We start from the raw sequence: 13,302 nt of genomic DNA, 5'->3' as shown, positions 1-13,302 counted from the left end.
TCTTTTCTCATATAACACATAATTAAGTTATTTTGAAGAACGACATAATTATTGGATATTTTTTAATCAATAAGGAAGGGAAGAATTGAAAGTTCTTAGGAGCCTCTCAATCATTAACTATTGAATACGTATTGTTGTCCCATATGTATTAAATACAATATTGATCAAATCATACGTCAGGATAAAACCTAGCTAAGTCTCATTTTGGTGAGAAATATGGATATATATGTAAAACATGCATGTAGCTGTTGTGTTTACGCTCAATATATACGTCACTTTTGGAATAAACATTCAGGGAAGCTCCATGTATTGGATGGTGTGGATTGGAATTCTCAAAACTATACTCATATATAACATATTTTGTTAGAGTACACATATAAGTGAAATCCACTTGAATTTGTTCATAACATTAATCCAGTAATGAAATTGTACAATTGGGATAAAGCTAATTCATAACAAGGGAGCACTTAGCTCCCTCTCTCTCTCTCTCTCTCTCTCTCTCTCTCTCTCTCTCTCTCTCTCTCCATGCTAATTAAATTGGCAAACTTATTTCATCAAGGTCATCCAAAGATAAGAACACCTCGTCCAAGCATGAAAGCTCTGTCCCATCATCATCGTCGTCGTCGTCGTCATCTTCATCATGCTCGTAGACTCGACAGAGAACGTATCCACTAAATTCCTAAGAAAATTTGTAAACCAAAATATCAATAAAACTTCATTTATTTTATGTCATGCACATTCTCCTTTCTTTTTCGTTTTTTGTTTTTGATATGCATATGTAAGAAAAATGTTATATCTGCGCAATTATTTTACTTGATGACGTGATAAATAAAGTACATGACTTGCCACGCATGCTACCATGTCATAGAGTGAAATGACTATTTAAATCAAATAAATAATTAATAACGTAATTACAAGTAGTGATTGAGACATGCATTATTAACTGTTTTGAGATGCCCTCTTCTTTTGGATGATCTTGTTGTGGTGGAAGAAGAAGAAGAAGAAGCTCCATCTCCTGCTGAGAGTGGAGAGAGACGATATTCATGCATTATCCAATTAGTTTTGATGCCTGAATTTGGAGCTTCTCCTACGTAAAAAGCCAAGTATCTTTTCATCCCAACTTTGTGCGTAGAATTACAAGAGCTTCTTGTGATCACTGGTTCCTCAAAGCCTAATGCCTTCCAATACCCATTGCTTGTAACCCGATTCTGCGTCCTCCTGCTGTAGAAGTACCACTTATTTCCCTCACGTAGAGCCTTACCTATACATTTATATATGCATACGGTGCATAGATCAAGATACATATATACGCGAAAACATGCTCTCTTATCATACAATTTGGCAACACAAAATTTAGGCTGTCAGATTTAATCAGTACACCATTTGTCATGTGAAATTTTATTTGAATATGTGTGGTCCATATTCACCGTTCATACAATAAACAATTATTTTGACAACATAAGTAGTTCGACAAGAGAATAGTACCCTATTTATGTGTGCAATATGTACGTACTAGTATTAGTATGTCAATTACTCATTTCAGCTATATATGTAAGTGCACAAGTGCTTGTACATAAAAGGGCGGCAATTAAATATCAAACATCATGAAATTAATACATAAGTTAATTAAATTAAGCAAGGCCAAGAGATTTTTTAGTAGCAGTGAAGGACTATATGGTAGGTGCATACCATCTAGTTCCCATGGATCATATGGGTAGAGATGGAGATCGGGAATGACGTCGGGATGGAAAGGTAAGAGAGCTGCCTTACGTTGAAGGAAATGAACTACAAGCTCTTCGTCCGTCGGGTCAAATCGAAAACCAGGAGGGAGCTTAAACTGGTCATCTCCCATTACGATCCACCCAAGATCATAAAAACAAACAACAAAAACTAACAAATAATAAAAATAAAACGACAAGAACAAAGAAGAAGAAGAAGAAGAAAGAAAAACGCAGTAGGAGAGTATATAGGTAGGCTTTGGATGATTCGCGTGTAAACGAAGTTTTAGCTGAAGGTGATACTTATAGCTAAGCGATAAAGCAGAGAGAGAGAGAGAGAGAGAGAGAGAGAGAGAGAGAGAGAGAGAAGATAAATATTTTAGAAAAAGAAAAAAGTGAGTGAGTGAGTGACGTGAAAAAGAAGGTGGGTTTTCATCAGAAATGCGGAGTTGATGGTTTGATTGATGATAAAGTGCTTTCCATATGCAAGGCGGCGGCCAAAGGACCTATTTATGCAATGGCGGAGTTATAAATTTTCAATCGACTTGTGTCTATATATATGAATGGCTGAATGACTTTGTATAAGAGAGATGTTCGAGTGTAGACAATCAATTATTACAAAGGGTCGGGTTGCCAAATTTTCACTTGCTAAGATCGATTTCTTTACAAAATTAGCACCAAAATTGTTAAAGTTTTATAAATTGCACTGAGCTCGACCATCTCAGTCTAAGTGTGGTTCCGTCTTTGTGTTTATGTATCACTCGAAAATAATAATAATAATAATAAATAAAGAGGAGACTTGTTTGTACCGTAAGCAGCTGCAAGCCTGCAATACGAGTGTGTGGCTGTGCCACATTCATCCAATTATGTATTTATTCATATTGGATTTTTGCATTTTGGTATATACAAAATAAATAAAAAAATTAGGTGTACTTCATCATCCCACTTCATGCTGATCTCATGCACCTCTTCTCATCCACGTAGCACACGTTTATATGGGTTTGGTCGTGGACCAATTTGAGGTTGGATGTGGCCCACATTCCTTTTGGAGTGTGCCCAAACACCAATAATGATTTCGGATTCATAATTATTGTAATCTTGAGCTAACTTCTGGCTTTGCTTCTCTTTTAGAATACTAGTCACCAATAATTTAATACGGCAATCGAGATCATCTTGCACTCACATAAAAACAACAATTAACGTTCATGTTCTGGTAATTGCTGATTGCTACTTCCACTTAGCTATACTTCTTTTAAGGCAATTTGACAACACTTCACTCTCTAACCCTCAAATTACAAACACAAAGCCGAACAAAAACCCTATTCACCTACAAATCTATCAGCCTTAAGAGTCAACGCTTAACTTTTTGTTTTTTTAGGAGTGTGCGGATGTGACATTACTCAGCTTAAAGTAGGCAGATAGATGAAGTAGGAAATATAAGATAAACGTAAATAAGTGTCTTGAAGATAAACCTAATTTCAAAATAGCTGAAGATAAAGTGAACTTATGAATAGACTAATTATCCAGTTGGTTGGAGAAGGCCTCAATTCGATTCATATAGATGGCGAGGATGATATATATTTAATACCTAGTTGTGGTGTATAGCTTTGTTGTGGATGTATTGGTCAATTATGTGAGTTTATTAGCCCGTTATAAAAGTATCTTATAAATATATTCCTTTCATTTGTCAAAAAAGAATCAAACAAGGGTTTTTTTTTTTTTTTTTTTTTAAAGGCACTCATTTGAGTTCTTCATAAGTTTTAACAATTAATTGACTTTGTTGGGGTCCTTTTTCTGTTGGAAGGTTTGGTTGGACTTGTAGATTTTTTGGAATGCCGTAGAAGGGTGAATCAAGTATTTGTTGTCCCATTTTCTGAGTTAGCAAGAACTAAGCATCCTAAATGACAAACAAGTCTTAGAGCAATACTTTGTTGTGCTTCCAATGGCTACGTGTTTTACGGCCTCTTGGAGTGCTTCTGAGCATGAATTCTTCTCTTTTACTGGAATTTTCCATATGAGCTAAACACCTGCATGCTTTGCAGCATCCAAAAAAAGGGTGTCTTTGCCTAGGTCATGCTTGTCAATTTATAGAAGGTGAGGGCACTCGGACATACTTATTTCTAGCAGGGGAAACGAGGCATATTAAACCAGTTGTTTCCTATGGATGAAAGGAAATGTCGCAAACAGCTTGTTTCTAACAAGTAAAAGGGAGCAACGAAATTGACTTACTTCGAGCTGATAATAGAAAGGCACTAAAAAGTATCTCATTTGCTTACCCATATAGGCGAACTCCAAGTAATGGGCTTGAACTTTTGTGCTCCCATGCAACCCAAAATCTCTATCATCTAAGAGCTTGGATGGGCCTTGTGGATCTCTGTAACTTTCCACACTACAACCCCTCATGCAAGCCCCGTGTACCACATGACTTGTGTACATGTGAGCTTGGTAGGTTATTTGGCATAGGAAAAATGTATCATTGGTTGTGATGAAGCATCTTTGGTGATGGACCAAGCTCAGTGAGATATCAGATTTAACTTTGCATAATATTATTAGAATTTCAATAAAAACTTGCATACATATTTATTCTGCTGAATTAATTCCCAAAATTTATTTGGAATTAGCACATGACCAATTTCCCTTTATCCGTATGTCATATTGGGCTTTAAATACTCTTGAGGTTCTCTTAACATTTTGAGCTTTAACAAACTTAAAACAAAAACAAAAAAATATAAGACAAAAGAGAGTAAGTGCACAGAAAAATAAATAAGACTCCGATAAATGTTTTCAGTGTATCTCACACTGCCCATTTTCATCAACTCCATTAGAAAGTCTTGTTAATTTTGCCGAAGTGTTGGGCCATTAACAAAGGTGTCGTCAATGTTGAAGTCAGCCTAAACAACAAGAATGCAATGTTGGCTAATTCTACATATAAGACACGTTGGCATCAGGAAACCTAGACAACAAGAAACCAATTTGAAGGCAACCAAACCAAGTTCTTGCTTCTTTAGGCTAACGTTAAAGACAATGAACAGAAATGTCTCATATAGACTTAGAATAGGTACATGAATCAAATCTCTACAACAATAGGCCATTAACAAAGTGCATACTCACTGTATAATTAAGAAAGACATGTTATCTAAATACAATCCTCTAGTCCAAATAAAGATCTAAGATTTTTCTCCACTAGATTTCTCTAAGCCAAAACAAATATGCAGTTATCTCAAACACAATACCAAAAACAAAAACCAAATCATTTTTCATCCAACAAATTTGACTTCCGTATCAGTATGTTGAATTGCAAAACACTCAACGTTGGTCGGAAAAGGCAGTAGAATGGGCTTGATGCGAACTAAGATGCTTATGCAGTGATCTGAACTTATCCTTTAGCCTTTTGATCTGCAAAACCAACAGCATGTCAGACAATTGTGTGTGAGTACGTTTGGGTCATTTGACAGGTTTGGGTAAAATATTAAGGCATGATTGAAATACCCTTTTAAGCTCGATCTCTGCGTCTCGCTTTCGCTGGCCTAATAAGTGCCGCAGGTTGGTGATATCAAAAATATTATCCAAGTCATCCTCAAAAGCAGATTTTAAATCTTCTCTAAGGAGTGCAGGCAACTTGTCTACTACAGGCATTAGAAGAAAGCAGTTGAACTGCGAAAAAAAAAAAAAAACACGAGTTATTAAAATAAAAGGCCTATTAGCAGGGAAAAAAAAACCAAGAAGCTCAATAAACAAGATATATTTTAGTTTAGAATAAAAGAAACAAGTCATTCTTCATAAAACAGCAGGCTAGTTATCTCTTCCGCATACTCAGTTGATGGTTATTACAGTGCACTACTAGAAATACATTCATAAACAAGCAGTTTGTATAACAAACCTTCAACTCTGCGGAGGCCAAAAAATATTCTTTTATGCCATGAAATATCTGCTGCACCAAAGCATAAACAATCCTTTCAGAGGAAGGAGCAAGCCTCCTATTCCAAAGTGTACTATCTAGAAGATCAGCCAGCCTTGTTTCTGTTGTCTGAATAGAAGATGCCACATCAATGCCAGACGCCACATGGCTGAGCTTCACATCTGCCCTTGACTTAGTTTCCTTCTCATTGGCAACAGACCCAAAGGATAAATCTTGGGAAATACCAGCAGGTACGCAATTACTACCCATAGTGTTATGTTCTGTTCCAGCGAACGAGTCTAAAAATTGACGTAACCCAGCTCGATTCTACAAATTAGGCATTAAAAGACATGTGAACGGGAGAACAAGTTAATACTTTCCGGAAAACATAGATATATATCTGAAAAAGCAGTTGATAGTCCCATGCAACAAAATGAATAATGTAAAAATTATAAGGCTTAAATATTCCGGGTACCACCATATTAGAAAAAGAAAATGGGAAAAAACAAAATGAGGATTATGCAAAAAAAAGAGGGGGGGAGGAGGGAAAGATAGGATTAGGATAGGTCATGGATTCGATCTGATAGGCCAGAGTAACCATTTGATGTTTAATTTATTTATCCTAGAAATTTTACAACATAAATTTTTTAATATGAAAAAGTATAAAGTTTTTAAGAAACTCTCCTTTTTGCTCATCTCTCTCTCTCTCTCTCTCTCTCTCTCTCTCCTTTTTAAAGATTTTTGTACAGAAACATAATACACCAATTCGAAATTAGTGCATAAGACTTGTAAATATGCCTTCATAATCAACTATGATAACCTTGTTGTGAAGGGACCAGGTGACATAGCGGGTGGTGCTTACTAAATCCTCCATGCATCTGCAGCAAAAACATATGTATCATAAGAGTAGGTTCAGTTGAAGAAAACCAGACTATACAAGATATCCCGATTTTATATTTTTGGGAATTGGATGCCGTTATCAATCAATCAATAAATTACATTCTAAACATAAAAGCTGCAAGTTTTTGGGCTACAACATTCAATTCACGAGATAAGTAGGATGGCCTAAGTCGTGACCTGGATGGTCGAGCTTACAACTAGTATGTTAAACCTGGATGGGCGGGTTTTCAACTAGTGTGTTGACTCTAAAGTGTTAATTGCCATTATTTCATAAAACACAGTAACTAAAATAGTTCAAATAAAATTTGACTTTTAACTCTAAGAGGTAAGATTCAGAGCTCTTGCAGTGTTATTTACATTGTTTTTCTTATAGAGTAATATCATATTCTCTGCATTCCCTGAGATTTTCAATTTGTGAATTCATTTATTTACAGTACAAAATCCCCGAGAAATATGCTAATGGTTGACTGCAATCCATAACCTACAATCACTTTATTTCATTAACTGAGATTTTCCAAAAGGATTCTATGTAGTGTGTGGGCAAGGACGAAAATATTGGCTGATATGTCGGATTTTCAGAGTGTCAACACTAAAACTGGGGGGTAAGCTTATTTATTCCCCCCATATCAGCGATATTTCCCTGATTTCCTGCATTTCCCTGATATTTGACCATAGTTCCGACATTTCCCGGTATCAGCCTAAGAACCCAGAAAAATTTCATGATTTTTTAAGGTAATAGAAGGAAGAAGATGCAAATCCAAACCGAAAAAATCTCTAATTAAGCCAAACATGAACCAAATTAAACCTTAATTGAATACCCATCTAATAACCCACCCACTTAATCAAACGAAATATCCAATTAATCCAATGATCATTCTAATCCAAATAAAACCAAAAAACTATTGATGATATACACCGATACCAAAAACCAAAATGATATATCCCCCAAAGGATATAGGGATGTTGACTCCTTTGGTTGTACATTGTATTTATTTCAACTCCTTTGAACTATAAGAATGTTTGTTTTAATGTATTTCTACCAGCCAAAAAGAAACAAAAGAACACAGCCTCAACAGGGTATTCGCTTGCTAAAAAAAGTAAGAGATATAAGCAGCAAAGTGGTTTACTTTTCACGACATGCCCTTTCGGTAGATTCTGCAAAGTCATTGAAAGCAGAAGCAACACGCCTAAGAAACACCTCATGGCCACTTAAATACTCACCATCTTTCTGCAGAATCCAAGATAGAAATTGAAAAAATTAACTGCATAGAACTTGAGCAGGTTAAATGCACACAATAATTAGAAGCCACCAATTTACACAACAGTGGAGTCCATACCTGAAGAAGATAGACTGATATAGGAAGTAATCTCTTTAGAATGTGCAAGAGTCTACAACCTAACTGCACAAGTAGAGAAATATCAATTTTCACACAGATGGCTAAGACTAGCAGTAATCAAAATGTCTAAGGCTTTAAAAAAATATATTAAAACGGAACAGACTTTAAGGATAAATAAGTACATAAATAAAATGTATTGATCATAATATTCTCTTTGCAAGAGATTTAATCACTGGACATTGCACACTAGATAATGTTCATGAATTGGACTTTTAAACACATAACGAGACAAGATACTTCGTGTCTCAGGAAAAAGGATAGAAGAAAAGAACGTGAGAATTACTGAGAGAAATTATTCATCACCTGATGAAGGAAAGGCTCAAATGTATCACGGGCCTTTGCAACGGCTATTACACAAGCTGTCCTGATTGATCAAAAAAGTAAGTTTGAAAACGGAAATGGATTAATAGAATACAAAACAAAAAATTTGAGAAAAATTTGGAACACAAATACTACAGCTTAAAAACCAGTATCACAAGTACGATTATATAATAAAATTATAAATACCTTGAGTAGTTTGTGCCATCATGTAAATCTTCAACTCCACATGCATTTACAATTTCTTCCCTTGTAATTGGAGGGCATTTTATTCCTCCAACTACAAAGCGGAACTCAGCCATGGCACGGTGGTATTGTGCACCACCGTATAAACGCATTCCTGCATTCTACACATGAAGTATACGCAGTGCTTAGATGCATGTATACGAAACTCTAAAAAGGTACAAGTCAGTTTGGGTCCAGAACACCAGAAACAATTAGTATTTTGCAGTCTTATAGCACCTATCACATAGATGTTAACAAGAGACAACAGAGAAAGGAAAGCACAAATAGCCTGATTTTTTTCAGTGTGTTATTCAGTATTAGAAGTGACAGAAAGAAACAAGCCTGATTCATATATGAAGATTAAAAAAACACGCCAAAAAATCTGGAGAGAGAGAGCAAAAAACTTTCAGCAAAAAAGACACCAACACACAAGACATGCAAGCACAGAAGAAAAAAAATAAAGAAAAAAGAAAATTTACAGTCTAAGAATTCTTTAACTTACAGGTATAAGCTTGTGAGGGAACTGAAGGCCATCACTGCTAACAAATGCCCCTCCGTTAGTCCTCTCATCCTGTAGTGTCTCACCTTGAAAGAGAAATGACATATAAATGAAAGTAAAACAAACAAGAGTCCAACAACACAGCATGAAACAAGGCACAATCTTAAAGGGCGGGAAACAGCAATGTTGATATTTGAAAGATTACAAAAGCTATCCTTCTTTAGTAACCTTATGCTTAAATTGTTCGTGATAATAACTGATAAGAAACATTAAGCTGAATTACCAAATTTATCTGGAGGTGCAACAACCGTTCCTTTTAGTAGCAACGATAGCTGAGGAATAAAGCTAACTTTTGTCAGTAAAAATACAAACAAAATAGAAATCTTAAATTTTAAAGCATTAAAATACCAACGTAAAACCCTGAAACAAACAAATTAATCAAAAAAGGGAAAAAAAGAAAGGTCTTATGAAATCATGAGACTTCTATTGTTACCACAAACGAACAGAAACTAAGCATTATGAATAGTTCACATGATTCCGTCCACCCTAACAATTCTGAAGAGTAAAAAAGGCCCTAATCACTTTTGACCACACTTCACATCCTGTCAAATGCATGAGGCCAAGGTGGTCCTACCCTTCAGCATTATAGCATGAGGACATTCTCAAGCGTCAAATGGCCACGTTTTCTACTAGATAAGGTACAATATATAATCGGAAGGTTCAGATGCTGAGACATTGATAAGAATAACATAAACTCTTTGTAAAAAAGAATGCCTCAACTAAAAATACCTTTGTCAAGAAGAGATCATGAAATACTCTTCCTTTTTCTTTTAGTTTCAGTTCATCCAAAGTGCTGCATAAACACAAGAATGCAATATAATCAACCAATATAAAAGAAAGAAACCAATGATCAAATATTTATAATACCAGAAAAATATAATTTGCTTAATGGTTATAACCCCCTTCGTGATCCATGTTCTGATCAGAGTTTAAGAAAATAAAGTGCCATAAATTGCATCCAATCTGTTAATTGCCTTAAAAGAATATGCTTTGTCAGTTAAAAACCTGAGTTCTTGATTTATTTCATTCATTTTTCTTGTTGCGCTCCGGTACTCCTTCTCGAGAAGTGGAATGATCAGTGGCACATTATCCATATACCTTGCAGAATATATTTCCCAAACTTTTAGGCATGGAACTTAACAGGTGGACAATTAACTATGTTATTTTCATCACAATACGAAAGATCAAAACTATGGGCACCTTTTCTGTAGCAATTCTTCCAAAAAACACCTAAGTTTGCTTACGCCTATTCTACTTCTTTCTTGTATTGACAGTGACCGGCCCAATTTCTCCTCCAAGCTTGCAACATCATCCATCTCTCTTAATGATATTGCCTGCATAATAAAATAGTGCAAACCAACCATATCTATGATTCTGTTTTATTTTTTAAAATTTTAAAAACATAATTTTATACCAGCATAAACTATCTTATGCTTATGTTTTAAAAGAATAAACACGAAGGACTTGTCAAAGAGAGTTGACATAAAAATTAGCTTAAGAAGTTTAGCATTTTAATTAATTAATTAATTAACTAATTCTGCATAGTTCAACATTGAAATTCCTGTATAGCCAGAAAGGAAAAGAACAAAAAAAGAATAAACTTAAAAACAATTCTTTTTCAATAAGCACTTTGTAAACAGAATTGTATCCGTGTTAACAGAGCAAATATCAGTACAGTGGCTGTAAGTCTGAAATATACCAGGCCAAAGTTTGGATCAGCAGCGTACATATTACAACTCTTATACTGCCAAATTATCACTACTGGAAAAATGTTTCTTCCAGTAGAAATACCATTAGTTAGAAACATGGGAGCAATTAGAGTTGACTGAAAAACAAATTTTGACTTCGAAAGTTGCTTTAAGGATCAGTGGATTAAATTATGACACTTAATTTACTATAAATTACTAAATAATAGAGATGTACAATAAAACTTATGGTTTATTACGTTTATTATCATTAAAGTGATCAAACATAACTCAGTAATGGAATCTTGGAAATTATAAATTAAGGACATTGAATGAACATCGCAATCCTTCCTTGTTATTTATTCTCCAAAAATGAATATAAGATAAGCACAAATACCTTTTTGAACTCATCATTAGATCTATAAACCGAATCATGTCCAGAGCCAACTCTTCCAGAGGGCACAGAAGTGAAAAAGGGAGAGTCACCCAAGATGCAACCATCAAGCATACATGTGGGAGGTGACAGAAATACTTCCACATCAGATGAACGCGCAAACTGGGGAATTTTGGTATCAAGCTTGGTTGAAACAATTACAGTCCTTGAGAGCTCGGGATCAATCTATACATGATGCAACCAAGGCAAAGCTTTACGCTAGAGTTAAATAAACAACACAATGCCTAAAAAGGGGAAAAGGAAGTGGCTACCTGCATTACGACCCTTCGTGTAGTTGCATTACTCCAGTCACTGCAATCTTCAAGACACAATATAATAAACTCTTTATGCTGCATTTTAGCTCGAACTAGAGCTTCCACAGCACGAGCTTGGACCTGACATCAGCTTTAAGCAAACAACTATCAAAATTCAAAACAAAATCACCATTGCAAACCCCAATTTAGCCAAGACAAATACCTAGTCAGTAGACTAACTCAGTACATCAATCATTTATTTTTACTAATAAAAATAAAATTTTCCCTAATAAATGTAACTATAGTTACTCTCTCATGATATACATTACCCAAATTGACCAGCAAAGAAACACAAGAGCAGCATTTCAATTCAAAATTCAGTACATTAATAAGCAAATTGACCACCTGTAAAGCTCGATTCTTAGGACCAGGAGCAGGAGCAATAAGCCCGGGAGTGTCGATGATGGTGAGGTTCGGGCAATACTTGTAGTCGACCCGAACAATAATCTCCTTGGCGGAGAAGAGACAGGGTTCCTTCTCCAACCTCATGTTTTCAGCCTCAATGTAGGCCTGAATCTCTTGGAGGGAGAGGGACTTCTCGTGAGGCTCAGAATCAGAATCGGAATGGGAATCGGATTTGGAGGGGAGGAGGAGGCGGCAGAGAGGGGAGTGAGCGTCGGCATCGTACTTCATGTGGAGGGTGATGGGGCGGCGGGTTTTGGTGCCGCCGCCGACGTGGTTGAACTGGAAGCCCATAAGTGCTTCCACCAAAGCGCTTTTGCCGTCAGTCTGGTGGCCCACCACGAGTACCGCCGGAGCGTCGAAGGGAGTGTCGAAGGCTTGGGCGAGGCCGTGGAGCTCGTTGTAGGCCTCGTACAGACGACACTGCTCCTCCTCCCATACGCCATTTTCGTTTTCCATTTCTGCCGCCCTTTCCTCCTCCCTCGACATTTCTTTCCTTATCAGCCTAGACGAGGAGGAGGAGGAGGAGATATGGTTGAGTGGGATTGGGAGTGAGAGTGGAGTGGAAGCCAGTGAGAGGGATTTCTGTTTCTGCTTTGATACTGTACAGTAATCAGATAGAAAGTAGGAAATTTCAAACATTATCTCCTTTTTATGTTTTGTTTTTTTATAAGCCACGGCCCACGCCTGAACTTTTTTGTTTTTTAAACAAGCTATATTGGAAAGAGATGTATCTCGACGTCATACACGAAAGCCGAGTAGGGCCGGTTGGCTATATTGTTTCTTCTGAAAAAATTATAAACAACCAAGTACAACCGCGCGGCTATACTATTTCGTTTTTTTAAAAAATAGCAACCCAATATGGCCCGGCGGCTTTACTATTTCTTCTTTTTAAAATAACAAAAACCGAGTAGAGACAATCGGCTATACTATGCCGTTTTAAAATTAGGGAACCTCCAGTACAGCCGCGCGGCTATACTAATCTTTAAAAGAAAATTATAAATGCATATAGCCGCGCGGCTATAGTATTTCTTTTTTTAAAAAAAATAAAAACCAAGTATAGTCGAACTATACTATTTCTTTTTTAAAAAAGAAAAAGAAAAAACGGAGTATAGGGTCCCAGAGATCTGATATGCTGAAATTCAATATGCAATCAGCAAAACTTTTCTTTCGGAAAAATTGCAACCTTTGTAGCTCCTTGTATTCCTCGAAATTCCCAGGAAGGCCCTCACGGTACCATCTTCAACACCCCAAATTTCACTCTTCTCTTCATCCTTGCACAGACGCGATATCAGCCTAGAATCATGACTCACCAGTATAACTCCACCGGTGAACTCATCAAGTGCATCAGCCTGCATATCTAAATGATTTGTGGGTTCACCCAACAGCAAAATGTGGGGCCTTGACATGGATATTGATGTGAAGACAACACAGGGTTTCTACCCTCCTGATA

General features: G+C 36.3%; 2 protein-coding genes across 3 annotated transcripts; both read right to left on the bottom strand.

Annotated features, from left to right (window-relative positions):
• Positions 1 to 490: 490 nt before the first annotated feature.
• On the bottom strand, positions 491 to 2,026 carry LOC117615024 (NAC domain-containing protein 104). Of its 2 annotated transcripts, none has more exons than XM_034343986.1 (3): positions 1,690 to 2,026; positions 936 to 1,261; positions 491 to 679 (listed from the first exon to the last, which is right to left on the bottom strand). In XM_034343986.1, exons 1-3 carry the CDS (start codon positions 1,850 to 1,852, stop codon positions 533 to 535), a joined length of 636 nt encoding a protein of 211 aa, XP_034199877.1. In that variant the 5' UTR covers positions 1,853 to 2,026; the 3' UTR covers positions 491 to 532. The 2 variants fall into 2 exon arrangements, with proteins under 2 accessions (XP_034199877.1, XP_034199878.1); XM_034343987.1 differs by having other exon boundaries at positions 945 to 1,261.
• Positions 2,027 to 4,733: 2,707 nt separating this feature from the next.
• On the bottom strand, positions 4,734 to 12,512 carry LOC117614757 (dynamin-like protein ARC5). Its single transcript, XM_034343657.1, has 16 exons — positions 11,793 to 12,512; positions 11,406 to 11,528; positions 11,098 to 11,319; positions 10,216 to 10,349; positions 10,021 to 10,113; positions 9,745 to 9,808; positions 9,239 to 9,287; positions 8,959 to 9,041; positions 8,421 to 8,578; positions 8,217 to 8,277; positions 7,854 to 7,916; positions 7,644 to 7,744; positions 6,437 to 6,494; positions 5,599 to 5,943; positions 5,208 to 5,372; positions 4,734 to 5,114 (listed from the first exon to the last, which is right to left on the bottom strand). Exons 1-16 carry the CDS (start codon positions 12,489 to 12,491, stop codon positions 5,025 to 5,027), a joined length of 2,508 nt encoding a protein of 835 aa, XP_034199548.1. The 5' UTR covers positions 12,492 to 12,512; the 3' UTR covers positions 4,734 to 5,024.
• Between the last annotated feature and the right edge of the window lie 790 nt (positions 12,513 to 13,302).

Source organism: Prunus dulcis, chromosome 1 (genome assembly GCF_902201215.1).
Source record: "Prunus dulcis chromosome 1, ALMONDv2, whole genome shotgun sequence".
Taxonomy (NCBI): Eukaryota; Viridiplantae; Streptophyta; class Magnoliopsida; order Rosales; family Rosaceae; genus Prunus; species Prunus dulcis.
Note: the sequence above shows the minus strand (reverse complement) of the source record. Positions and strands in the feature narration are given on the sequence as shown.